General features: G+C 41.3%; 4 protein-coding genes across 7 annotated transcripts in view; 1 reads left to right on the top strand and 3 right to left on the bottom strand.

Annotated features, from left to right (window-relative positions):
• The window catches only part of SMURF2 (SMAD specific E3 ubiquitin protein ligase 2), a 113,673-nt gene extending 104,292 nt beyond the window's left edge, over positions 1 to 9,381 (top strand). The window contains exons 16-19 of the mRNA XM_031032761.2: positions 1,392 to 1,512; positions 4,257 to 4,458; positions 5,612 to 5,687; positions 6,009 to 9,381. Of these exons, the coding sequence (XP_030888621.2) occupies positions 1,392 to 1,512; positions 4,257 to 4,458; positions 5,612 to 5,687; positions 6,009 to 6,108 (499 nt within the window). The 3' untranslated portion in view covers positions 6,109 to 9,381. The remainder of the gene's footprint in view (positions 1 to 1,391; positions 1,513 to 4,256; positions 4,459 to 5,611; positions 5,688 to 6,008) is intronic.
• Positions 1 to 24,549, bottom strand: part of MILR1 (mast cell immunoglobulin like receptor 1) — a 124,858-nt gene that overhangs the window by 19,663 nt on the left and 80,646 nt on the right. The window lies entirely within an intron of this gene.
• LOC102738999 (testis-expressed protein 2) overlaps positions 11,021 to 24,549 on the bottom strand; it is a 254,143-nt gene continuing 240,614 nt past the window's right edge. Inside the window, exons 6-7 of the mRNA XM_006737637.3 lie at positions 11,448 to 11,456; positions 11,021 to 11,038 (exon numbers count right to left, since the gene is read on the bottom strand). Of these exons, the coding sequence (XP_006737700.3) occupies positions 11,021 to 11,038; positions 11,448 to 11,456 (27 nt within the window). The remainder of the gene's footprint in view (positions 11,039 to 11,447; positions 11,457 to 24,549) is intronic.
• The window catches only part of CEP95 (centrosomal protein 95), a 37,779-nt gene continuing 27,467 nt past the window's right edge, over positions 14,238 to 24,549 (bottom strand). For all 4 annotated transcript variants that reach the window (XM_081804698.1, XM_081804697.1, XM_081804696.1 and 1 more), the window contains 9 exons: positions 22,091 to 22,230; positions 21,196 to 21,285; positions 20,020 to 20,149; positions 19,083 to 19,252; positions 18,893 to 18,967; positions 17,676 to 17,828; positions 15,200 to 15,346; positions 14,832 to 14,903; positions 14,238 to 14,571 (listed from right to left, as the gene is read on the bottom strand). In XM_081804698.1, coding sequence (XP_081660824.1) covers positions 14,395 to 14,571; positions 14,832 to 14,903; positions 15,200 to 15,346; positions 17,676 to 17,828; positions 18,893 to 18,967; positions 19,083 to 19,252; positions 20,020 to 20,149; positions 21,196 to 21,285; positions 22,091 to 22,230 — 1,154 coding nt within the window. In that variant the 3' untranslated portion in view covers positions 14,238 to 14,394. The remainder of the gene's footprint in view (positions 14,572 to 14,831; positions 14,904 to 15,199; positions 15,347 to 17,675; positions 17,829 to 18,892; positions 18,968 to 19,082; positions 19,253 to 20,019; positions 20,150 to 21,195; positions 21,286 to 22,090; positions 22,231 to 24,549) is intronic.

The following is a 24,549-nucleotide window of genomic DNA, read 5'->3' on the forward strand; positions in this document are numbered from 1 at the left end:
ACCCCCCTCCCCTCTAGAACCCTGTTTGTTTTTCAGAGTCCATCGTCTCTCATGGTTCACCAGACACAGTTTTGACAGAAAAAAGTTACAGAGGGGTGCCTGATCAGCTGCCTTCAGCTCAGGTCATGATCCCAGGGTCCTGGGATCAAGCCCCACGTCAGGCTCCCTTCTCAGGGAGCCTGCTTCTCCCTCTCCCTCTGCTGCTCCTCCTGCTTGTGCTTGCTCTCTCTCTCTGGCTCTGTCCTTTCTCAAATAAATAAATAAAATCTTTAAAAAGAAAAAAGTTACAGAGAAAAACTTTTGTAAAGATGTGCAGTTTTGCTGTCCTCTTAAGCAAACAAAAATGAGGTCTGGCAAAGGATCTAATGTTAAGTAACTTCTTAGAGTAGAGATTGGTTTCCCCGCGTTTGGAAGAGGAAGTGTTGACATATTTGGAAGGTGAACAGTTCTGAGATTTTTGAAGTGGAGAAGTTTTCCCAGGTAGATAGATTTTTTTAAAAGGCAATTCAGTTATAAGTCCAAGTCAAAAATATAAATAAAGCTCCACGTTAGATGTAGTTTGGTGTACTTTTTGTTGGTAACATTACATCTTCCAGGTTCTTTTTAAAGCCTCCAGGGAACAATGAGTATTTAATCAAAAAGTGTTTACTATTGGCTTTTACTGTTCTCATTCTGGATATGAAGAGACTCTTTACCTCCTCCTTCCCTACATACCACCTCCAAAATATAAACGAAACACCCAACACGTTCAGATTATACTTTGAAGTGAAACCAGAAAAATAGTTTGGTTGAATGTCAGGCTCTTTTTTCTGATTGGTGGCATGCATGCTAGAAGTTCAGAAAGAAGTTTTCTCCAGATTTTAACTTCAGACCGGTCCATCTAATCTCTAGCTGCCTTCCAGTTTACTAGGAATTTCTCTGATTTGCAGAGTTGCTTTATTCATGCTGCTTTTGTTAGTGGAAGGTCACCACTTTTTAATTTACAGTGAACCACCTCACAGCTCAGGGTCCAGCACCCTCAGGAATCTGAGGTTCTTTAGACTGTGGCCTAATTTTTTTTAGGATTTTATTTATTTATTTGAGAGAGAGAGCATAGGGGTGGTTGGAGATGGGCAGAGGAGGAGGGACAGGAAGAGGAAAGAATCCCAAGCAAACTCTGTGCTCAGTGCGGAGCCCGAGGTGGGGCTTAATCTCATAACCATGAGGTCATGACCTGAGCTGAAACCAGGGTCAGACCCTTAACCCACTGAGCCACCCAGGCATCCCAGACTGTAGACTAAATTCTTAATGCTAGGTGCTTATAAAGTGTAATGTTGCTAAAGTAGAGATTCATAATAGTTACCAAATCTGAATATATTTGATCATGTGAAACCCCTGCCCAATGTTTACAGGCTCTATGTGAACTGGAGATTTTTACGAGGCATTGAGGCGCAATTCCTGGCTCTGCAGAAAGGATTTAATGAAGTAATTCCACAGCATCTGCTGAAGACATTTGATGAGAAGGAGCTAGAGGTCGGTGTTATTAATGTCCTGACATCATTTAGTGTCACGAGGAAAGGTTGGGAATTTTCTGTTTTAGAGGAAAGTCATATTGCTGGTGCTTTTGAAGTTTTATGGTGCAATGCTATGAGAATTCCTATTCACAGGAAAAGACTTTCCTGCTTTGGAAAAGCCTTTCATGCTTTGGAATTTCTACAAGTAAGCCATCTCTTTTATATTGTGAACACTCTTATTTTTCAATACTATCCTTTCTTGTTTTCATGTCTTATGTGTACATGTTGTTTTCTATTCCCTAATTAAGTGGTTATTTTTTTTAAAAGCCTTCATTATTTTTATTGCCCCGCTACCCAACAGAATATGATTTTGACCTTCCCCTTTTATTTTTTATTTATTTTATTTTATTATGTTTATGTTAGTCACCATACATTACATCATTAGTTTTTGATGTAGTGTTCCATGATTCATTGTTTGCATATAACAAAGTGGTTATTGATTTAATTAAGTTTCATTACTTAGTCTCCACCATATTGAAATTTATTTGAATTAAAAGCCTAGGTTCAGTTGGATTTACACTAAGCTTTGCAAGAAAGCATTTAATGGACAAGATCATAGAGAAATAATTAAAACACTTAGGATAGGGGCGCTTGGGTGGCTCAGTCGTTAGGCGTCTGCCTTCGGCTCAGGTCATGATCCCAGGGTCCTGGGATCGAGCCCCGCATCGGGCTCCCTGCTCGGTGGGAGGCCTGCTTCTCCCTCTCCCACTCCCCCTGCTTGTGTTCCCTCTCTCGCTGTCTCTCTCTCTCCGTCAAATAAGTAAAATTAAAAAAAAAAAATAAAATGGAACACTTAGGATAAACTGTAAATATATTTCCTCTCTTTGGAAATATTTATTACTAACAGTAGCAGTAGCAACCAACCATTTTTTTGGTGGTTGTTTTCTTTTAAAAGCTGGTCGTTAAAGCACCATTAGTCTGGTTTTATAATTAAGACCTTTAAACAAATACATCTGAATTTCCACTGAGCTACTTTGAAAAACAATGAGGTTTTATAGAGGCCCCAAATTTAATTTATTCTCCTGGAGGCCCCAAATTTAATTAGTGTCTAGGAATAGCATAAATATTTGAAATCTACAAATAAATGTAAAACACGATTTTATTCATTAACGTCAGTGTCCTTTCTTTTTTAAAAAAATATTTATTGGGGCACCTGCGTGGCTCAGCTGGTTAAGTGTCTGCCTTCTGCTCAGGTCATGATCTTGGGGTCCTGGGATGGAGTCCTGCAGCGGGCTCCCTGCTCAGCAGGGAGTCTGCTTCTCCCTCTCCCTCTGTCCCTTCCACTCCCCTGCTTGTGCTCACTCTCTCTCTCAAATGAATAAATAAAATCTTTAAAAAAAAATTATTTAAGTAATCTCTACACCCAGCATGGGACTTGAACTCACAACCCCATGATCGAGAGTCACATGCTCTTCCAGCTGAGCCAGCCAGATGCCCCTTCAGTGCGTTTCTAACTAAATCTGTTAACAGACCTGTTAGTGAATCCAAACAGCTTGGTTTGACTCAGTACCATCCCCCATTCCTTTTGTGCTTGAACTATTCAGTAGTGAAATGGCCAGGGGAAGCGGTCAGGAGGAGGCAGAAAACACAGCAGGAATGGCAATAACGCTGAAATGCAGTGCATTTTCATCTGTTCATAAAACGAGTGAGGAATTTGGCCGTATAATTACCACTCCTCTGAAGAAAAGAGGAGATATCTTTTGTGTTAGTAATACTTCTGTAATCCTATTTGGATAACCACCTCCCTGTTTAGTGTGGCTATGATTTAGTACTCTTTCCAGAACCCTGTCGAAGCTTTGGTGGAGATTTTATTCAGTAGGGTTAGGGTTTATTTTACATAGTTTCTATTGGTAATGAAATTAAACTTTTTATTAAAAAAGGCATAATTTCTTTTAGTGTTATATGGGATTAATAGAACTAATTATAAAATGTGGGATTTGCAAGTTACATCATGCTTTACACTACACATGGTTATAATTCACGGTTATCGACACTTGCCTGAGATGAGTTAGTCTTGGAGGCTCAGGAGACGTATCTGTGGTATCACAGTGATTTTGATGCGGCTCGTGTGTGCTGCCCATGCAGAAGGATGTCCAGCAGAGCTCTCTGTCCTGTATTTCGTACTTTGCTATAACTTAAAGATCAAACAGATTGTTCTCACTTGTTCAGTACCTGTTTCTTGCACAGGATGGAGTGAGGTAGGCGTTACTCCAGTATTACAGCAGGGGAAACTGCTGGCCAAGGGAGTGGACCGAATTGCCCACATCCCAAAGCTAGTAAGTGTTGAAACTCAGTATGATGCGGGTATTAAGGAAGGCACATACGAACTGTATTTACTCTGAGTAATTTTCTGTCCATTAAACAGAAATTTAGAATTCTGTGAATATATGGGACTTTCATCCTGTCATGTTCACCACAGTGGTGGTTCTCAGACCCTGGGTAGGGAGCCTGCAGTATGTAAGTCCATGGAGCCTTTGAAATTCAGATCCCTCCTATCACCCTAGACTCACAGAATCAGGATCTCTGAACATGGGACCTGATGATGTGTCTGTTTTGAAAAAGCTTTCTAGATGATTCCGATGTGTACCTTTGATTAAGAACCGTCATATGAGAGCCAACACTACAAATCTAAAGTTCTGTTTGAGGGATTTGGGGCCTAACTTGGATTTCCATTGGCTCATTATTTGTGCAATATTTTAACAGCTCATTATTTGTGGACTCGGAAAGATAGATGTTAATGACTGGAAGGTAAACACCCGGTTAAAACACTGCACACCAGATAGCAATGTCGTCAAGTGGTTCTGGAAGGCTGTGGAGTTTTTTGATGAAGAGCGAAGAGCGCGGTTACTTCAGTTTGTGACAGGATCATCTAGAGTGCCGCTGCAGGGCTTCAAAGCTCTACAAGGTAGAACCCAGACGGCCTCAGAGGCCTGGGGGGCAGGGCATCAACATTTGGTTAATACAGTTTACAAACCGTGGGCTTCATTCTGTTTCGTATCTCTGAGTCTCTCATCTTGATACCTTCATGTCCTTCCTTTGTGCCCCTCCCAAGAGCCCTGTCCGCCGGGGTCCCCTGTGCTTGTAATGAGGGCCGCACGCTCCAGGCTGTTGGTCACGACGCTCTGCCTTTTCTGGTCACCTCGCTTTTAGCCTGGGCTGCACGTTCCCTCAAGGAAAGCCTGTCTGCTTCCACCTTCACACCTCGACCTGGCAAAACGCACACCCACTTGGGATGCCTCCTCCCTCTACCGTTTTATTCTTTCAACGGAGAGAGGCAGCGTGCGTTTGTGGAAGCCGTTTGTGTGGCCCGAGTGCTTTCCTTGCTGCATGGTGTCAGACCATTTGTTTTGTTCTGCGGCATAGCTGTTGACTTTGGGGGTGAGTTGGTAATATCGCCAGGGACTGTGGGGCCTCCCGGGTGGCCGCTGCTTCCTTCCCTCTGAAGCCGTGGCTGAGGCGCGCACAGCCCGACTAGCGACTAGCACAGGATCCGGCGCCTTGTCCGCAGCGCCCGTGGCAGGCGTCGCGGGGAGCGCGGCCCTTGAGCTGTGCTTACGTTCCGCATTTGGAGAACTCACTAGCGGACTACCCAGATGTGTAAAGTGACGCTGTACTTCTACGGACACTTTGATGGAGGGTCTTTGTGCCGTGGACTGCTAATCTTTTGCTGTCGGCCAAGCTTGAGGCGTGAAAGCTGAATTTGCATTTAGGTGGTTATCTTTTTGAATGTGTGTGTATGTATTTGACCTTGGATTTGTCCATTTACTTTTCTTCTCGTGCTTTTGGCACATCAATTTTTTTATAGAAGATAGAACTTGGCAAAGGATTTCTAATCCTGGACTTTTTCTCAAATTGAAACGCTAGCATATTAAGGAATCCAGTGTTACCCAAGGTCAATTCCAGTTTTCAAAATCCAGATTCTTTTCCTCCTGCCCTTGGCAGCTGGTAGTGGAGTCACCAGGATCCCCATCTTTAGGCCCCGTGGTTTATGTACCAGTTTTTTTCTAAGATTTCGGAGACTAATACAGTGACATGACCCACATTGACTTCTTCGGCAGGTGCTGCAGGCCCACGACTCTTCACCATTCACCAGATTGATGCCTGCACCAACAACCTGCCCAAAGCCCACACTTGGTGAGTTCTTTTTGGAGCTTCCCCCCTTCATTCCATGTCCATAGGTGTTAGTTTTAAACCAATTTGATGTTTCGTTTGCTGTTCTTATTACTAAAAGGACCTCTAAAAGGAATAAGCCACTTTTAAGTGATTTAAGATTATTCAGAAATTGGTAGGAAAGCCTGAAAGTGGCACGTCTTTGCTTTAGAGAAATAACAACTTCTAATTTTATGTGTGTCATGAAAAGTGATGTGCCTGAATTAGTATAATATTACACTTGCTAGGCTAGGCCAGTTTGCTTATTCTCTGTGAACTCTGTCCATCTGATTTGCTTATTTACAGCTTCAATCGAATAGACATTCCGCCCTATGAAAGCTATGAAAAGTTATATGAAAAGCTGCTAACAGCCATTGAAGAAACATGTGGGTTTGCTGTGGAATGACAGACTTCAAGGATTTCCCCAGGACTCTATTTATACCCCGACCGCCAGCCTCCTTTCAGCAAAGTTTCGCGGAATGCGGAAATACAGGAAAATGCCCACCCCCCCCTTAAAAATTTTTCTAGGACACTGTGAGGGGAAAGGACAATTTTGAAATTCCTTTTCAAGGAAAAAAAAGAGGTCTTTATGCTTTGCCATGAGGCCATACTCAGCTGCTATTTAAAATTAATATCTTGAACCTAAAGAATGCTGACTTTTCCTACATTTCCAGAGTTAGGCAGTATTCTACACTTAAAGACTACTACTATTTTTATAAAAGGTAATCTATTCAAATCGCTCCACAGATTTCAAGTCTCTCAAACATCAAGACACCTTCAGCAGTCGGTACACATCACATTTCATTTTGATTGAATACATGATCTTGAACAGCTCCTGTACTTGCTCTTTGTAAAAAAAAAAAAAAAAAAAAAAAAAGAAATAAAATTATTTTGAATTATTCTACCTTTGTAAACAATTGGCTAAAGGAATCATTATCTTTTAAAAAATTAAGCCATTTACACATTTAATTACATTTTTCTCTAGCAAAACATTGTATTTTAAAAGCATTATATGTTTCAACCTAGACTAAGTGAGTCTTTTGTATATTTTTCAAGTACGAACTTCCTGGAATACAGCCACATGATTTTGGTTGTCAGATTCCTAATGCAACCATTTAGTCTAAACTTAGTAGCTTATTGATACAGTCAGATGCATTCAGGGGCTCCTTGTTTTTAAGAGACATTTAAAAAAAAATCCTAATTTTTTATCTTGAATCAATATGATCAGGTATTTTGGATTTACTTCTCATCTTAAATGGAAACATACTGCATTTTTATAGCTCCTCAGATCGTGTGGTTGGGATGGGATTTTCATTCTTTTGCTGGGTCAGCTTATCTTTAATATATATAATACTATTTCTGTAAACCAAAGTCTCCTATGACAAGTGCACCTAATTTATATTTTAATTACGGTTTAACTTTCTATCAAGTAAACTACCCAGAATCTTTGTTTAGCTGCTCATGAGCTAAAGTTATAACAAAGGAAAAATTTTATTCAGGCAGCTTAGAAAATCCTGTTTTTACCTAATAAAATGAAGGTGGGGTGGGGTAGGACAGGGGGTAGGATTACTGAAGAAATAGTGATTCTAAATCTCTGGTACAAATTACTTTATAACTGAAGAATTCATTTTGGAGGTAAGGGAATCCCAGTTCCCTTGGTGTTGATCAGCATCTGATTTTGAAATATCCAGATTTAGCTTTCAAGGTGTGTGGCATGTTGCATAATCCAGAAGGCAACCAAAATTCCGGAGTTAGGGATTGAAAAACTCTGAAATCATGGATGGATTTTTAAATTCAGCTGTCAGAAATCTGCACTATATATATATATATTTTTTTTTTTTTTTCTTACACCGATGTGAATCAAGAGGGGCAAATTTTGATGATAGCTCTGTTGAAATTTTGCAGCTTAATTATCAAGTGAATAGGTAGGTCCTTTGTGTTCTTCCGTTTGATGGATTGGTTTTCAGTCTGTGTTCATGAGCCAAGGGGTTCCTCAGAGGTGCCTCAGAAGTAATGGTCTAAGAGAGGAGGGACAGAAAGGGAGAGGAAAGGCCTAGCTGGTATTTGAGCAGGAGCCTCTAACTACCCCCCCCACCCCCACCCCCTTTACCAGAGCAGCTCCCAATTTCTCTCTTGTGTGTTTTGGAATTCCAAGTAAGCTTCCATGGGGTGGGAGGTTGGGGGAGGGGATATAAAAGAAGTGGAAATTTTGCTGTTTAAAAAAGTTGAGAACTACTTGTGTAGTTTCTGAGTATTTGAATTTATTTCATTCAGCCAAATTGGACTGCTACATGCAAGCTAGTCATAGTCATACCGTGCAGTGGTAAATGTGCTTCTGCTGACCTTCTCCTTCCCAGACACTTTGTGTTTTCCTGCTGCATTCTTAGTAGTACCTAAGAACATCTTGAAACGTGCAGAAAAGGTTTCTGAACTATTTGATTATCAGCTTTCTGCTTTCACCCTAGTACCATATTGGTTGCAGGTCCGTCTCTTTTATATTATATTAAAGCACTAGTGCAGTGTAATCGTGCCTACTCGTACAACCTTCCAAAAAGTAAGTACATGATGAACACTTTAGAGATGTCCTAACTGACGGATGCAGTAATGAATGCGACTATCATAATGTACAATAAAGCAGGCTAATACCATTGCTTTTGAGTGCCTTTTTAACTTTATAATAATGACTTAATAGAGCTTTAAAAGAAATCTACCCTAACAGTCTGTGGTATCACCAACATGATTTAGAAAGACATGATTAGATTTCATTTTCAAAATTATGTTCCCTAATGACTTCCAAACAGGTGCTAAGCAAACAAAACCCCCACCGGGTCATTGAATCTGGGACTTGCACCTCATGTGTAATGTGAATATTTATTTCCACATGTCCCTCTTAGCTGGGTTTTTTCTAATCCCTCCCTCCAGTCGTGTTATTTCAGATACGTGATGTCACGTTTCCATACACCGCCTCTCCACCATGAATGCTTAATCACGAACAGTGATTATTTGTAGAGCTCATACGCAGGACAGAGGTGAGTTCTGTTTCAGAGGGTCTGATTTGTTGGTGTAAAGAGTTTTTAAACAGTGCTGTGTACATTTTGTTTTGCACATAGTTTGTTGCCCTGACGGGGTTTTATTTTTACTTTTCTTTTTTTCAATTGTTAGCATTTACGGTTCAGAGCACAAAATTCCTTCCTTTTAAGTACAATGTAATTCGCTTTATTTTACAACACTAAGTCCGCTTTGAACTTCCAGGGCGTTGAACTGGTTGCATTGTTGGGAGTTAGAGACGATTCTCGTCGTCTGTAGTTTGCTAGAGCGGCTCCCCCCGCGCTTCTGTGTTTAAGCGGCAGCGCGCGGTCCGTGGGCGCCGTGTGGGGCCGGACGTTCTTTGGTTCGGGTGATGATTGTACCAGATGCTGAGTTGTTTTCTTTCTAGATGTAATTAGTTCACTTGATGTAATATTCTTCTTTCCCTCAAACTGACTTTAAAAGCAAAGTTTTATCATTTTCATTGTATTTGTATTTATTACAGAGTGTTTTAGCTTTGATATTCTTTGTATTTTCACTCAGTTGTTACATGAGCTTTATCAATAACATCTGTATAAATGGTTTTTAAAAGTTAACCGTGTATGTGCCCGTGCCCAGCTGAGCAATAAAATGAATGCTGTTTGCACCGTCACAGCATCACAGTTTTTAAGGAATATTGAGTTTATAATGAATTGTTTTGATAAAACTCCGTGATTGGCTTTGTGGAGAGTGACAGCCGGCGAGCCACCAAGTGAGAAGTTTACGAAGATTCACGTGCCTGCCTCAGTTGTTGCCTCAGGGAGGCCCCCCCCCACCCCATCCCGGGGCGAGCAGATTGATTGGCTTGACTGGCTGCCGGCGGCTGCTCGGGAGGGGGAGGCGGTGTGGGGATGGATTTCGGAGGCTGCTCCGGGCTCCGGGATGAATGACAGTGGATAGTGGATGAAAGTCCAGCTGAGTATACGGGTCGAGAAAGGAGTGGCTCCGAGGTTTCTTCATTCAGAGCACAGGCTGTGTCAGTCCCCTGCGGCACAGGCCGCACAGAAAGGACTGTCGGGGAAGCGCAGGGAGGTGGGAGGGGGATAGTAAAGCCCAGAGAAGGGGCGTCCTTTTTGAAATTTTTTGCTTGTTTAAAGCATTGCCATGTTCACTGGTTATCATCTAAAATTTGTAGTGTTAGTATAGTAAGGATTTTAGTGTTTTTATACTCTATGAATTACCCAAAAGTTTGATTTGATATGTTTTTCTGCTGTGCGGCGACCTGGAAGGTTTGTCTCTTCGTTATAATGAGGGTTAACCTTGGTACCCACTGCATTTATTTGTCTTGTATATCCCAGATGCTTACAGTTAGGATACATACAACAGAACCAAGAGCCTTGTAACAGGATAGAGGTAATTATATGGGAAAAAGGGTTACATTCCTACATTAACACTCTTAGCAAACCAGACAAGCCAGGTTTTAATTTTTTAAAGATTTAAAAATTTTTTTTAAAGATTTATTAGAGCGAGCATGGAGGGGAGGGGGCAGAGGGAGAGGTATAAAGAATCCCGAGCAGACTCCATACTGAGTGTGGATCCCAGTGGGGCTTGATCTCATGATCCTGAGATCACAACCTAAGCCGAAACCAAGAGTTGGGTGCTTAACTGACTGTGCCACCCAGGCACCCCAAGATTTTTTATTTTTAAGTAATCTCTACACCCAACATGGAGCTCGAACTTAAAATTCCAAGATCGAGAGTCTCATGCTCTTCTGAGCCTGCCAGGCACCCCAAGGGTTAAATCTTTTTTTTTTTTTAGTATTTTTATTTATTTTTTAAAGTAATCTCTGTACCCAACGTGGGGCTCAAATTCACAACCTGGAAATCAAGTCACGTGTTCTACAGGCTGAGCCAGTGCCCTGACGAGCCAGATTTTAAAGTTACATTTTATCAGGTCTTTGCCCTATGACTTGTTCATTCAACAAATAACCTGTGCTCCTACTGTGTGTCAGGCTCTGTACTAGTTGCCAGGGATATAGCTTCTTCCTTGTGTTTGTGTTCATTATACAGTTGGCTACATTGCCAAGGTGATACGCTCAACTCTTGCTGATCAGCATACTTTCGTGGATATTTGGGCTGTGATTTATCTGGGTTAACAGTTAGTCTATGAGCTGTAAACCCCACTTCTCTCTCCCTTGAAGTGTTTTGTAAGTGGAGAAAGTGGAGAGGCAGCTGTAGCAGTCCATGGGGTGGGTGAGGGACCCTTCTAAGATATTTCTCCTGCCCACCCGGATGTTCACAGTGTTCTGACTTTTAGCACAGGAACTGGGCCTGAAGATGGAGACACACATCAGATTCAACCTTTCAGACCACTCACTCCTCCCGGACGTGATGGCATGACAAGAAGGTGGAGAACCATCGAGACCAGAAGGGAAAAGTTCTTTTTAAAAACTGAGGTATAACTGACATATTGTTTCAGTTGTACAACTTAATGATTTGGTATGTGTAGATGCTGCAGATTGATCACCACAATAAGGTCTAGTGTAACATACATCACCATATATATGTTACAACTTTTTTTCTTGTGATGAGAACTTTTAGGATCTACTGTATTAGCAACTCTATCAAATATGCAATACAGTATGAACTGCAGACACCAAGCTGTACCTTACATCCCTGTGACTTATAACTGGAAGTTTGTACCTTTTGATCCCTTTCACCCATTCCCCCAGCCCCTCACCTCTGGCAACTGTAAACCTTTTTTCTGTATCTGTGAGCTCCATTTTGTTTTTAGATTCCACATGTGAGGTAATGGTATTTGTCTTTCTCTGACATACTTCACTTAGCACAACACCCTTATGGGGTTTTTTTGTTTGTTTTTACTTCCCTTTTTTTTTAATGGCTGAATAATACAGCATTGTATATAAACACCATGTTTTCTTACGGACACTTAAGTTTCCATATCTTGGCTATTGTAAATAATGCTGCAATGAACATGGGGGTGCATAGTATCTTTTCCAGTTAGTGTTTTCATTTTATTCAGATAAATACTCAGAAGTGGAATTGCTGAGACATAATAGTAATTCTTTAAAAAAAATTTTTTTTAAAGTTTTTTTTTTTTAAAGACTTATTTTAGCGAGCAAGCAGGGGAGGGACAGAGGAAGAGAGAGAAATCCTCAAGCAGACTCCCCACTGAGCACAGAGCCCCACATGGGTCTCAATTCCAGGACCCTGAGATCATACTTGAGCTGAAACCAAGTCAGACACTTCACTGAGCCACCCAGGTCCACCATCTACATTTAATTTTTTGAGGAACCTCCATATTGTTTTCCATTGTGATTGCCCCAACTTACATTCCCACAAACAATGCACAAGGGGTTCCCTTTTATGCACATCCTCCCAACACTTCTTTTTGATAATAGCCATTCTAACAGGTGTGAGGTGGTTTTGATTCACATTTCCCTGATGATTAGTGATGTTGAGCACCTTTTCATGTACCTGTTGGCCCTTTGTGTGTCATCTTTGGAAAAATGTCTATTCAGTTCCTCTGCCCTTTTTTTAATTGGATAGGTTTCTTTTTGCTATTGAGTTGTAGGAATTTTTTTTTTTTTTTTTTGAGATGGGGAGAGGTGGGGAGAGGGGCGGAGGGAGGGAGGGAGAGAATCTTAAGCAGGCTCCACGCCCAGCACAGAGCCTGACACGGAGCTCGATCTCACAACCCTGAGTTATGACCTGAGCTAAAATCAAGAGTTGGACGCTTAACCATCTGAGCCACCCAGGTGTCCCAAGGTATATGAATTCTTAATGTATTTTGGATATTGACCCCTTTATAGTATCTCATTTGCTAATATTTTATCCCCACTTGATAGGTTACCTTTTCATTTTGTTGATGGTTTCCTTTGTTATGCAGAAGCTTTTTAGTTTGATGTAGTCCCTCCCACTCGTTATACTTTTGGTATCAAATCCAAAAAATCATCACTAAGACCAATGTCAAGGAACTTACCACCTATGCTTTCTTCTAGCTTTATGGTCCCAGGTCTTATGTTCAAGTTTTTAATCCTTTGGAGTTAATTTTTGTGTATAAGATAATGGTTCAGTGTCATCTTTCACATGTGGATGTCCTGTTTTCCCAACACCATTTGTTGAAGAGACTGTCCTTTTTCCTATTGTATATTCTTGGCTCATTTGTTGTGAATTGACCACATGTGTGTGGGTTTATTTCTGGGCTCTCTATTCTGTTCCACTGATCTGTGTTTCTATGCCAATACCATACTGTTTTGATTATTGTCATACAGTTTGAAATCAGGCAGCATGATGCTTATAGCTTTGTTCTTCAGAGGGCAAAGCTTTATTTTTAAATTTTCTTCCGTATTTTTATATTCTAGTTAACATATAGTGTGATACTGGTTTCAGTAAAATTTAGTGATTCCTCACACATAACACCCAGTGCTCATCATACAAGTGCCCTCCTTAATACCCTCCACCCATTTAGCCCATCCCCCCACCTGCCTCCCCTCCAGCAACCCTCAGTTTGTTCTCTTTTTTTTTTTAAAGATTTTATTTATTTATTTATTAGAGAGCAAGCGAGAGAGAAACAGCATGAGAGAGGAGAAGGTCAGAGGGAGAAGCAGGCTCCCCACCGAGCCGGGAGCCCGATGTGGGACTCGATCCCAGAACCCTGGGATCATGACCTGAGCCGAAGGCAGTCGCTTAACCAACTGAGCCACCCAGGCGCCCTGTTCTCTATCTTTAAGAGTCTCTTATGGCTTGCCTCCCCCTCTCCTTCTCCGGAGGGCAAAGTTTTAAAGGCAGTTTAATGTTTTTTTAAGACAAGAAGAAATTGGTCATAGCAATCAAATGAGCTGGGTAATATAGTCTGAACGGCTTGAAATGCTAGATGAAACATGTTCATATGCTCCATGCTACTCTCTACATGCCCTAACCGGAGCGTCTCTTCTCCCCTTCAGTTTGTCCCTGGTGCTCTGTGCCACTCTCTGGCTTTGATCAGCAAAGTCCCCATATCCTCAACTGCTCTTGGCCTTTACTAAAACTGAAGCCTCCCTTCCCATGGAAGGTGCCACACCCTGCTGGGTTTTTGGTTCCTCCCCCCCCCCCCCCCCGTTACTCCTCCATACCAGAAAGAGGGTCGGTGTACTTATTACTCCAAGTCCAATGTGCCTCCTTTCCATGTGCAAGCACAAGTGCTCCTTAAGGCCCACACCTTCCACCCTTTGCCTCTTCTCACGCTCTCCTCTGCCAACTAACAGAGGCCATATACACAAATTCTCATCTTCCAGCCACCAGACAAAACATCTACACAGTATCTTAAAGATTTAACCCCAGCTCCCACCTCTGATAACAAGCCCACACTTCTAGCGCTTCTCTGAATTAGAGACTTCTATTGTTTTTACTGACCTACAGCAATAGGCTTCAGGAGCTGGCTGCTCAAGCAAGGCTTGTTAATTACTGCAACTATGACCAACTATGTGTGCCTTTATTCCCTCTTTGAAGTCATAAATTCAAAGTGGTATACTTCGAGAAAATGATTTTTATTTAAAAAATTGTCATAAAAAGTACTGGAATGCATTAGGCATTTAGAAACAAGTCTCCTGGTTTAGATTGTTTACTGGCTCAGTTCTAGATCTGTCCTAGTCAAGTCCTCCAGAAACCACTTATAAAATCGGGCCTCAGAGGAAGGGATTTTTACTGTACTGAAAAGAAGCCAGATGAAGCCGAGCTCTGAAGCGCTCAGCTTCCAATTCCCGGAAGAAAGAGTCGTCGTCATTCTGGGTTATCATGTGCTGCAGTTGCTGAATTTCCTTCTCCATCTTTGATCTCAGCTCCCTCTTCACCTTATACAGTGTCTAAAAGATAAGGCGGGTCATCCTACTGGTCACAACACTGGTCTGAGCCCCTGTCAATTTTTATCCCCCCTCCTCAAGCTCCTGCCATTGTCATAATTGAGCAGTCGCTCTTACAGAGACTTAACAGGTAAAATTAACACAGGATAAATCCTATTTATAGGATTAACCGTAGGATAAATGTTTTGGGTCGTAGATGTAATACAATTGTTTTCTAGTTCTTAAAAATGTAAATCAATGATTTCTATCCTGTTAATTATTACCTGGGCCTGGGATTTCTCTCTGGCTTTGAGTTCCTGGCGTTCTTGTGATATGGTTTCTGCCAGCAATGAAAACTGTATAGAGAGGAAAAAAAACCAAATGTTTATCTGTAGCCCAAATTTAACAATTCTGATATATAATGTTCACAGACTTAAAATCTTTATTTTAATAGAAATAGGGCAATATAGAGAATCTATGTACTGTGGTCAAGTACTAGCTTATCGAGAATAATCAGTCTAACCAGCAGAGTGACAGGTTGAGTTAATATGTGGAGGTTTTTTATTAAACAGAGTAATCTAATCTGTTTTTTGACACAAGGTGGCTGGGATTAAACACATTATAGAGTGTGAACCAGCAACAGTGAGCTCACCTGGTCTTTATAGTAGTTCTCCATTGAGTCCAGTTCATTCTGGTGCTGTATCTTTTGTTCGGCTCGCTTTTCTTTGGCATAGTTTCTTAGGTCTCGTAATCTTTGCTTTTGAATTTGTAAACCTTCTTCAAACAATTTCTTAAAAATCTGTTTGGTTAGAAAAATAAAGTTATGCTGAACTTTCATGGAGGAATAGAAACATTTTGTACTGATTGTATTTCACAGTTTTAAGTAACAGCTTTATTGAGATATAATCCACATACCACAAAATTCACCCTTTTAAGAGGTGAAATTCAGTAGATTTTTGTATATTCAGAGTTGTGCAACCATCACTTCAGAAAGAAGCCCTATACCCAGTAGCAGCCACTCCCCCACCCCCTGCAACCACTAATATACTTTCTATGTCTATAAATTTGCCTATTCTGGATTATTTCATATAATCACAATATGTGGCCTTTTGTATCTGGCTTCTTTTTCATGGTTCATCTATGTTGTAGCAGATATCAATACTTCATTCCTTTTTACTGCCACATAATACTACGATATGGGAATGTCACATTTTGTTTATCCATCAGCCCATGGGCCTTTGGGTTTTTTCCTCTTTTTGCATATTATAAATAAAGCTGCTAAAGGTAATCGTACATAGGCTGTGTGGCTATATACCTAGGAGTGAAATTATGGAGTCACAGGGTAGGAAGCCATGTTAACCTTTTTTTTTTTTTTTTTTAAGATTTTTTATTTATTTGAGACAGAGAGAATGAGAGAGACAGAGAGCACATGAGAGGGGGGAGGGTCAGAGGGAGAAGCAGGCTCCCTGCCGAGCAGGGAGCCCGATGTGGGACTCGATCCCGGGACTCCAGGATCATGACCTGAGCCGAAGGCAGTCGCTTAACCAACTGAGCCACCCAGGCGCCCCCATGTTAACCTTTTGACGAACTGCCAGACTGTGATCTAAAGTGGTTGCACCATTTTGCCAACCTTGCATGAGGGCTGTAAGTTCTCCATATCCTTGCCAACACCTGTCTTTTTATATTTTAGTGAGTGGTTTCCCCTTGTGGTTTTGATTTGTACTTCCTTAATGACCAGTGGTGTTCAGCATCCTTTCCTATGTCCCCCCAGTTTTTTTTTTTTTAATTTTTTATTTGACAAAGAGGCACAGCGAGAGAGGGAACACAAGCAGGGGGAGTGGGAGAGGGAGAAGCAGGCTTCCCGCTGAACAGGGAGCCCGATGTGGGGCTCGATCCCAGGACCCCGGGATCATGACCTGAGCAGAAGGCAGACGCTTAACGACTGAGCCACCCAGGCGCCCCTCCCCAAAATTCTTTACTGCTTTCAGAAAACAGTTCTCAAGCAGCCACATATATAGGGGAAGAACCCCAGCCAGAGAAGAAACAAATGGCGCATTTACACATGTGCACAACTGAGGGGGAGGTGGTTATCATCGAACTGGGCCGGAGGAAAACAAATTTTTCAAAGGATTTAGATATGCCCATTTTCCTTATAGCCATGCATTCATTAGTCAAGTTACTTAACCTCTCACAGCCTTAGTATCCTTTAGAAACGAGCATGGTAGTAGTAGCCCAGTTAACTGTAATTACCTTAATGTTTTACTCTAGAGATGTAATTTACTGCCAGTTTGGAATCCCAAAATATTAAGCATTTCAGCTTGATTAGGATGAGACAACAAATACCGTGGAGAAATACTTCACAACGCATCTGTCCTACACTCCTTTCCCATTTTTATGTGGAATCCAGGTCATCTAGTCACACTTTAAATCCCTGCCCCTTCTAAACACACTCCCAAACCCCCTGAAACAATTGTACTGGAAAACACATGCAGGAGGTCAGAGGGAATGAGGGCACTGGAGGATGTACCACACAGGTAATAAAATGAGGCACGGACAAGTTGAAACTCTCAGAGCCGGCACTTTAGGACTTGCATTTGGGTTTTGGATTCAAATAGGGACAGGAGTCACAAAGAAGGTAGTCCTGAAAGCTAACAGATAAAATTCACCCGTTTGACAGAGTTGGATAAAAAGCTCCACTTACGGGGCACCTGGATGGCTGTTGGTTGAGCATCCAACTCCTGATTTCGGCTCAGGTCATGATCTCAGGGTCGTGAGATGGAGCCCCATGTCGGGCTCCGAGCTCAGTGAGGAGTCTGCTTGAGATTCTCCCTCTGCCCCTCCCCACCGCTCACTCCCTCACCCTCTCTAAAATAAATCAATCTTAAAAAAAACCAAAAACAGGGGCGCCTGGGTGGCTCAGTTGGTTAAGCGACTGCCTTCGGCTCAGGTCATGATCCTGGAGTCCCGGGATCGAGTCCCGCATCGGGTTCCCTGCTCGGCAAGGAGCCTGCTTCTCCCTCTAACCCTCCCCTCTCTCATGTACTCTCTCTCATTCTCGCTCTCTCAAATAAATAAATAAATCTTTAAAAAAAAAAACAACCAAAAACAAAACAAAAACCTGTATTTACCATTTCTTCCCGGGTCCTCATTCTCATCATTTTTGCACGCAACTGAACTCTGTAATCATCATAGTATTTTCGGGCACGGACAATCTGTTGCCGATTTTCTATTATCTTTGACTGTGTCAACTTCTGCCTATGAATGCGGTCCTTGAAGTCTTGCTGGGAAAGGGAAAAAGAAGTAAGGACAAGAGGAAGACAGACTCTGGCATTCTTAGCTGCTCCACTCCCCATCACGAGGTCTTCAAGGAGTAAGCCAGGCATGCAGGGCCAGGGCCTGGGCATAGACTCTGAAAAACTGTCAGCCCCCAGAAGCCTTCCAGCCTTTGGTAGGTTCATCACCAGTCTGAAAGGCTGCCCCAACGAGCCCCGACTGCTGCAGCTGGTCTTGGTGGAACTGAAGATCTCCTTTCCCCATGTCCCCTAGGGGGTTGCCCAAGCCACACCCAGATGCTTAAAAGGAGTAGAAAAAAGGCATTCTGACTTTCAAGCAAAGCTTGAGTTACACCAAGAGTATTTATGTCAAAACTAAGGAAATTAGACTATCTTACAAAGCAGTGAGGATGAAATGAGGTCATGTACATAATGCCCTCAACAAGGTGTCCAGACTGATACTAGTTTTCTTTTCCCCCAAAGTACCACATGTAGATTTTCAGCTGGCTTCCCCTTCTTTCTCTTAAATTGTTTAGGAATATACTTCTCACTGCTTATCTCAACCAAGAGTTTTAAAATCCCTTCTTCCGACATACTGTCTTTGACCTCTGTCCTCTCCATTATACTCAACAGAACTTGTGCTATGTCCAATTCTCAACCCAAATTAGAAGGGAGGGAGGGTGGTAAACTAGCTCAGTTCTCTACTTAAGACCTTAGATCAGAGAGGACAAAAAGCAGTAGCTTACAACCACCTGGTACCTCGAAGTTGCTGTGGAGGTAGAAACAGACCTGAATTAAAATCTCAACCTTGCCCCTTGCTGAGTACAGTTGGGACCATGCATAAATTAGCATCTCAGAGAAAACATCTCCATTATGTTACTATAAAGACCAAATGAAACTATATATGAAGTACTCAGCACCTTTGCCCCTCATCAGTTTTGGTTACAGCCTTAGATGCTTCCATAGACAAGTGTTAAAGGTAGAAGTCTGTGGGCCTATTACCCAGTTGTATAAATATAATTAATATAACTTACAAACTCATAATTATAAGACTCAATTTGCTCTTAACATACCAGTCTCTTGCTATGTTCATATTCTTTCTTGACAAGTGCAGTAAGGAGGTCATGCCTTTTTAAGGCTTCTTCTATCTTTAAGAGGGACAGAAAGGAAGGAGGTTAATAATGCTATTCACTAAATTCTGAAGGATAAGCTCTTCCCTTTTCTGCTTTATATTTCTAAGCTTGTAATTGACAGTTAACTTACTTCATCCTGGAGTTTCTTCTTTGATTGATTTTCTCTATATGCATCTTTTTTGAGCTGTTCAACCTGTGTAATTTGCTGTTTCCACATTTTGCTTAGTGTTTGGCCAGAAACATAGAGAAATGGAAACTGCTCCAGCATGAGGGGCAGGAGACTGTGTTCATTTACTTTCACTGCAAGGTAAAACAAAACCACCATAAAATCCCTCAATCTGAGAGATTTGCTGATAGCTTTTAATAAGAACTCTCATTCTACCTTCCCTGGTGGAGCAAAGCTTATCTAAGTGATGCAGTTCTGATCCTAGTACACCAACTACCAGGAAGGATAAGAATAAGCTCAACAGTTCTGACTGATGCAGAAGTCCATCCTAACTGCTCAGCTGACTCAGGGACCAAGGTGGACGCTGTGCGTGCGGTCAAACACTTCTCGGCTCTACTGAGAGGCAAAGTCTCTGTCTGATGGGATGTCGTTAGAAGGCCAGCAGTGTTTGAAATGGAACCCGGGCATTTCACATGACCTTGTTTTCCTTGTAACAGGACTCTAACACTCACTGGCACCAACTGTCAATATAACAGGAGCTGGACGGGACATCTGCTTGCTTTGGAGCATCCCGCGGGTTCTATCAACTTCCCAGAAACAAAGAAAAGGCAACCGGTGTGCGTGAGCAGGTGAGGCTACAGCTGGAGTAGCAGGCAGGACTGCCCATCGGTGCCGCCGCTACCAATATATAGGCCTCCCGAAGGTATTAAGAGTTTTAAATAAATGCCTTATTTATGAGTTTTCTCTCTCTTTATAGAAATCTAGCATATGGCAGTGATAAAAGAGAAACTTTCTCCAGCTAACTGGTGGATGTTAAGTTTTCAGTGCTGTGTCCGTGGAATGTAGCACACACTTTCAAAGGATGCCAGTTTTCCATAAAGTACAATTTTGTGGTTCTTACTTGGAACTGCTTTATTTGGCTTTGGCAAGCCACCTCTTGGACTTGGAGTTGTGGTTTTTCTAGAGTAAGTCTTCCAGGGCTGACTGCGTTTTGGAGTTCCTTTATGAACAGCTTCTCTGTATATTTTTTCCTTAGAAGGAGACATAAAACAGAACAGAAATAAAAGTCCAATAACGCTCTCATATATTATCTTAAATATTACACATTGACAAAAATAGCTAACTAATCCCCTACCAAACACCTTACTTCCAATTTCTAAAATCTGCTTAGTGTTTATCTAAGTTAAAAGCATCTTTTGGCTTCTGGCACCCCTTGGAATCTGAAAAAGCACTGAATCTTTTTTGAGTTTCAGAGTCACCATAGTCCCACACCCTAAACACAACCACTAATAATGTTTTGATGTACTAGCTTCTTTGACAACTTTTTCCATGTAGATTAAAAAAGTTCTTAAATAGGGCGCATGGGTGGCTCAGTTGGTTAAGCGACTGCCTGGAGTCCCAGGATCGAGTCCCGCATCGGGCTCCCTGCTGTCAGCAGGGAGTCTGCTTCTCCCTCTGACCCTCCCCCCTCATGCTCTCTCTCTCTTTCTCTCTCTCAAATAAATAAATAAAATCTTTAAAAAATAAAATTAAATTAAAAAAAAGTTCTTAAATAATGTTTATTGTAGCCATACTGTATTTTATATCCTGTTTTGTTCATGAACATTCCAGCACAAGCATTTTTCCTGTTTTCACTTAGTTTCTGTAACCATCCTTTTGAAAAGGCAATGGACATGTCTGCTTTGGGATTCTTCCACCCAGGCACAGAACAAGGGGGATCTCCTCATTCCCCTTTAACCTGTCAGCTTCAACTATCTTTTAAACCCCTGGTGAACAAACCCCGTAACTGATGGAAGTTTTGGACAGGAAGGAAAAGTGCTGGTATCCTTTGTCACCAATCATCTGCCTTCAGCTTGGGTCATGATCCCAGGATCGAGTCCCACATGGGGCTCCTTGCTTGGTGGGGAGTCTGCTTCTCCCTCTCCCTCTGCCACTCTCCCCTGCTTGTGCTTGCGCTCTCTCTCTCTGACAAATAATCTTTAAAAAAGTTTCTTTTTTTAAATAAAAAAAAGATCATCTCTGTATTTTCCACTGATCTGATCAAGTTGCATTTATTACAGTAGAGACTTTTACCCACTGTTTCCTCCTCCTCATTTATTCCTAGAGATCCAATATTCTCTTGAACTTTATTTCTTCTTAGTTCCCTTTCAAATGCTTCAGTTATTGCCTAGAGCAGAAAAAGCCATATGACATTACAGTTACTAAAAACATACAAAATGAAAATGTAGGGAAAAAATTTAACCTAAGATTCTGCCATTCCATTTTTTTTTTTTTTTTAAGTTCCTTTCAGGCCCCCGCTATCCTAAATATACATTATTTAACAGACATGTAATTGGGACATAAAATTTTATGTCCCCCCAAAAATGCATTTTTTTGTTCTCTGGTTTTGTAATTATTTTGACAGTCCCTTGAGTAGAAGTTACATGTTATTATAAGACATCTGAATTAATTTCAGTTTTTCACAATCATAAAATATGCTATAGCAAACAATGTACGTGTTCTAAATTTATGCTGCATTTCAAAATCCCTATTCCACAGCAGAAAGCCTTCCTTGGTAATCGTATTTCTCCATGTTGAATCTTAACCACTTCCTCTCATTCCTGTCTTGGGCACTTTAATCCTACCTGTAACTCAACTAGTCTTACCACTTTTAATCCACCTCCAATTCTCATCCTTTCTGAAACACTCTCTGAAAATATCAACCCACACTGATCTACTCTCTTTGAATCCACTGGAGTACTGGGTTCTATCTGACAAGGTTAGTTTTCTTAGAGTATCACAAGTATAAGTTTTATGTTCCATAAAGGTGGGGGGGGGACAAAAAGCTGTGTCACATAATCTCCTACCATCCACTCAGTTCAAGAATATTAAATGCATTTTAAGCCTTTAATCAACAGTACGTTCACTGTAGTATTTGGTTGAGGGTAAACGGTATTGCCTGCTACCCAATCATAGTCAAAGATGGGATGTACCTTTGCTTGGAATTGCCGAATATCTGTTTCTTTTGGCTTTCGCTGCCTTTTTCTCTCCTTATGGAACTGTGTGTTTTTGTTAAGTGGAGATGGAGAGAGCGAGTGAGATCTGCAGGGCGGCCTTCTACGCGTGGAAAGTCCTACAATAGGACATGTACCATTAGTTCCTGTACAGCCAGAAATGTTAAGCTGGAAATCAAATAGTTGATTTTTACCAAGTCCAAAAAGAATGTGAATGCGCTAAACGTACTCTCTCCTATAACTAATTTGTTTTTTTTTTTTAAATTTTATTTGAGAGAGAGAGCACACGCCCAAGTGGGGAGAGGGGCAGAGGAGCAGGGAGTCAGACGCGGGGCTCAATCCCAGGACCCTGGGATCATGACCTGAGCCGAAGGCAGACACTTAATCGACTGAGCCACCCAGGCGCCCGTAACTAATTTGTATTTATTTGTATGTTTAGTCAGACCAATACACAAATGTATACAGTCCCAAAAAAGTACTTAGGTTCTATATTCAACTTTGGATTGAAAATGGAGCAACATGTGGAATTAAGTGGAAGGAAGTGGTGGTGGAGAAAGAAAATGTTAAACTATCCAAGCTGTACGTCTGCTATCCTTTTATACCTACCTAGGTCCTGAGGAGGTAGGATATAAGTATGTATACATCTTACCCTTATAAAGCAGCATGCTTAGAAGAAAAAGTTAACGTAATTCAGCATTTTCTAAGTAGTCCCAATTTTTCCTTATGTAGTTAAGTTGGCCCTAATTCCACACTGCCTAAGAGATCTAACCAGTCACTTCATAAATGTTTTTATGTTCCACTGTTTTTAGTTGTACTTGGGCATCTGCTAGCTGTGTAGAGGTGGACTCCATGCCTTTTTCAGAAAAGTGAGTAGTTCTAAGGTTAAGGAAATTAGTTTGATATCTTTAAAACCTTCTCAGAGAATTCAAATTTCCCTAAGCTTTTATTTTTCTCACTCTCTTAATTCAAATCTTTCAAATATAAGATATTAAGGGGGTGCCTGGCTGGCTCAGTCAGTGGAGCATGCAACTCTTGATCTCAGTGTCATGAGTTTGAGCCCCATGTTGGGCACCAAGATACTAAATTAAAAAAGAAAAAAGATTGGGGCGTCTGGGTGGTTCAGTCAGTTGGACATCCGACTCTTGGTTTTGGCTCAGGTCAGGATCTCAGGGTCCTAAGATTGGCTGGTGTCGTGCTCCATGCTCAGTGGGGAGTCTGCTTGAGATTCTCTCTCTCCCTCTCCCTCTGCCCCTCCCCTCGCTTGCTTGCTTGTTCTCCAAAATAAATATATAAATCTTAAAAAAAAAAAGATATTAAGAAAAACTGACTTGCAGGGGCGCCTGGGTGGCTCAGTCATTAGGCGTCTGCCTTCAGCTCAGGTCATGATCCCAGAGTCCTGGGATCGAGCCCCGCATCGGGCTCCCTGCTCTGCGGGAAGCCTGCTTCTCCCTCTGCCTCTGCTTGTGTTCCCTCTCTTGCGGTGTCTCTATCAAATAAAATCTTTAAAAAAAAAAACAAAAAAACTGACTTGCACAACTGATTTTAAATGATGTTTTTATGACATCTTATGTCCATAATGTATTCTTTTCATTAAAGATCCAATGAAAATAACATTTTAACTTACAGTGAGTTTTCAAAATGGGATATGATGTGTATGTGGATAGAAGGGAAACATGTAGGTTACTAGGTGAGGCTTACCTAGCAATTACTTGGGAAAGTTTAAGGGGAGAAAGATGAAACAAGAGAAAAAAAAGATTTTTGGAGTAAAAAGCTGTTCTACTAGATGTAGAGCCTACGGAAACTTTTTTTTTTTTTTTTTAAAGTAAACTCTACTCCCTACATGGGGCTCAAACTCACAACCTACAACCCTGAGATGAAGAGTCCCATGGTCTATACCTAAGCCAGCCAGGTGGCCGAAGATTCTAGAGAAATTTCTGCACATGTTACAGGTTGTACATTGTTTCTACTTTTCATAACTACACTTTTGCAATCTGTATGTCCTGCAATAGAGGAAATGGTGATATATATATTCATACAAATGGAGTATTATTCTATGACCTTAATAAAAATGAATGCTGGATCTGTAATCAACAAAGATTTCCAAAACAACATTAACAGAAAAAAGTTGCAGAATAATACAGTATCTTAGTTTAAAAACATAAAATAATAGCATTTATAAGTAAATATGAGCTGTTACCAGTATAAAAACAAGAATGAGAAGGTTCCAGTTTAAGATGGCAATATAGAGGCTCCTGAATGCACATCCTCCCATGGATGCACTGAATCTACAGCTACATATGGAATAATTCCCTCAGAAGGGAATCCAGAAACTAGCTGAATGACTCCTACACCTAGGTGAATGAGAAAAAACCCTACATTGAAATGGGCCTTGGCACACCCTCTATCTATTGGGAGCCATTAAGAACCCAGAAGGCAGT

The sequence above is a fragment of the Leptonychotes weddellii genome, chromosome 15 (assembly GCF_054177405.1).
Source record: "Leptonychotes weddellii isolate Sample4059 chromosome 15, ASM5417740v2, whole genome shotgun sequence".
Taxonomy (NCBI): Eukaryota; Metazoa; Chordata; class Mammalia; order Carnivora; family Phocidae; genus Leptonychotes; species Leptonychotes weddellii.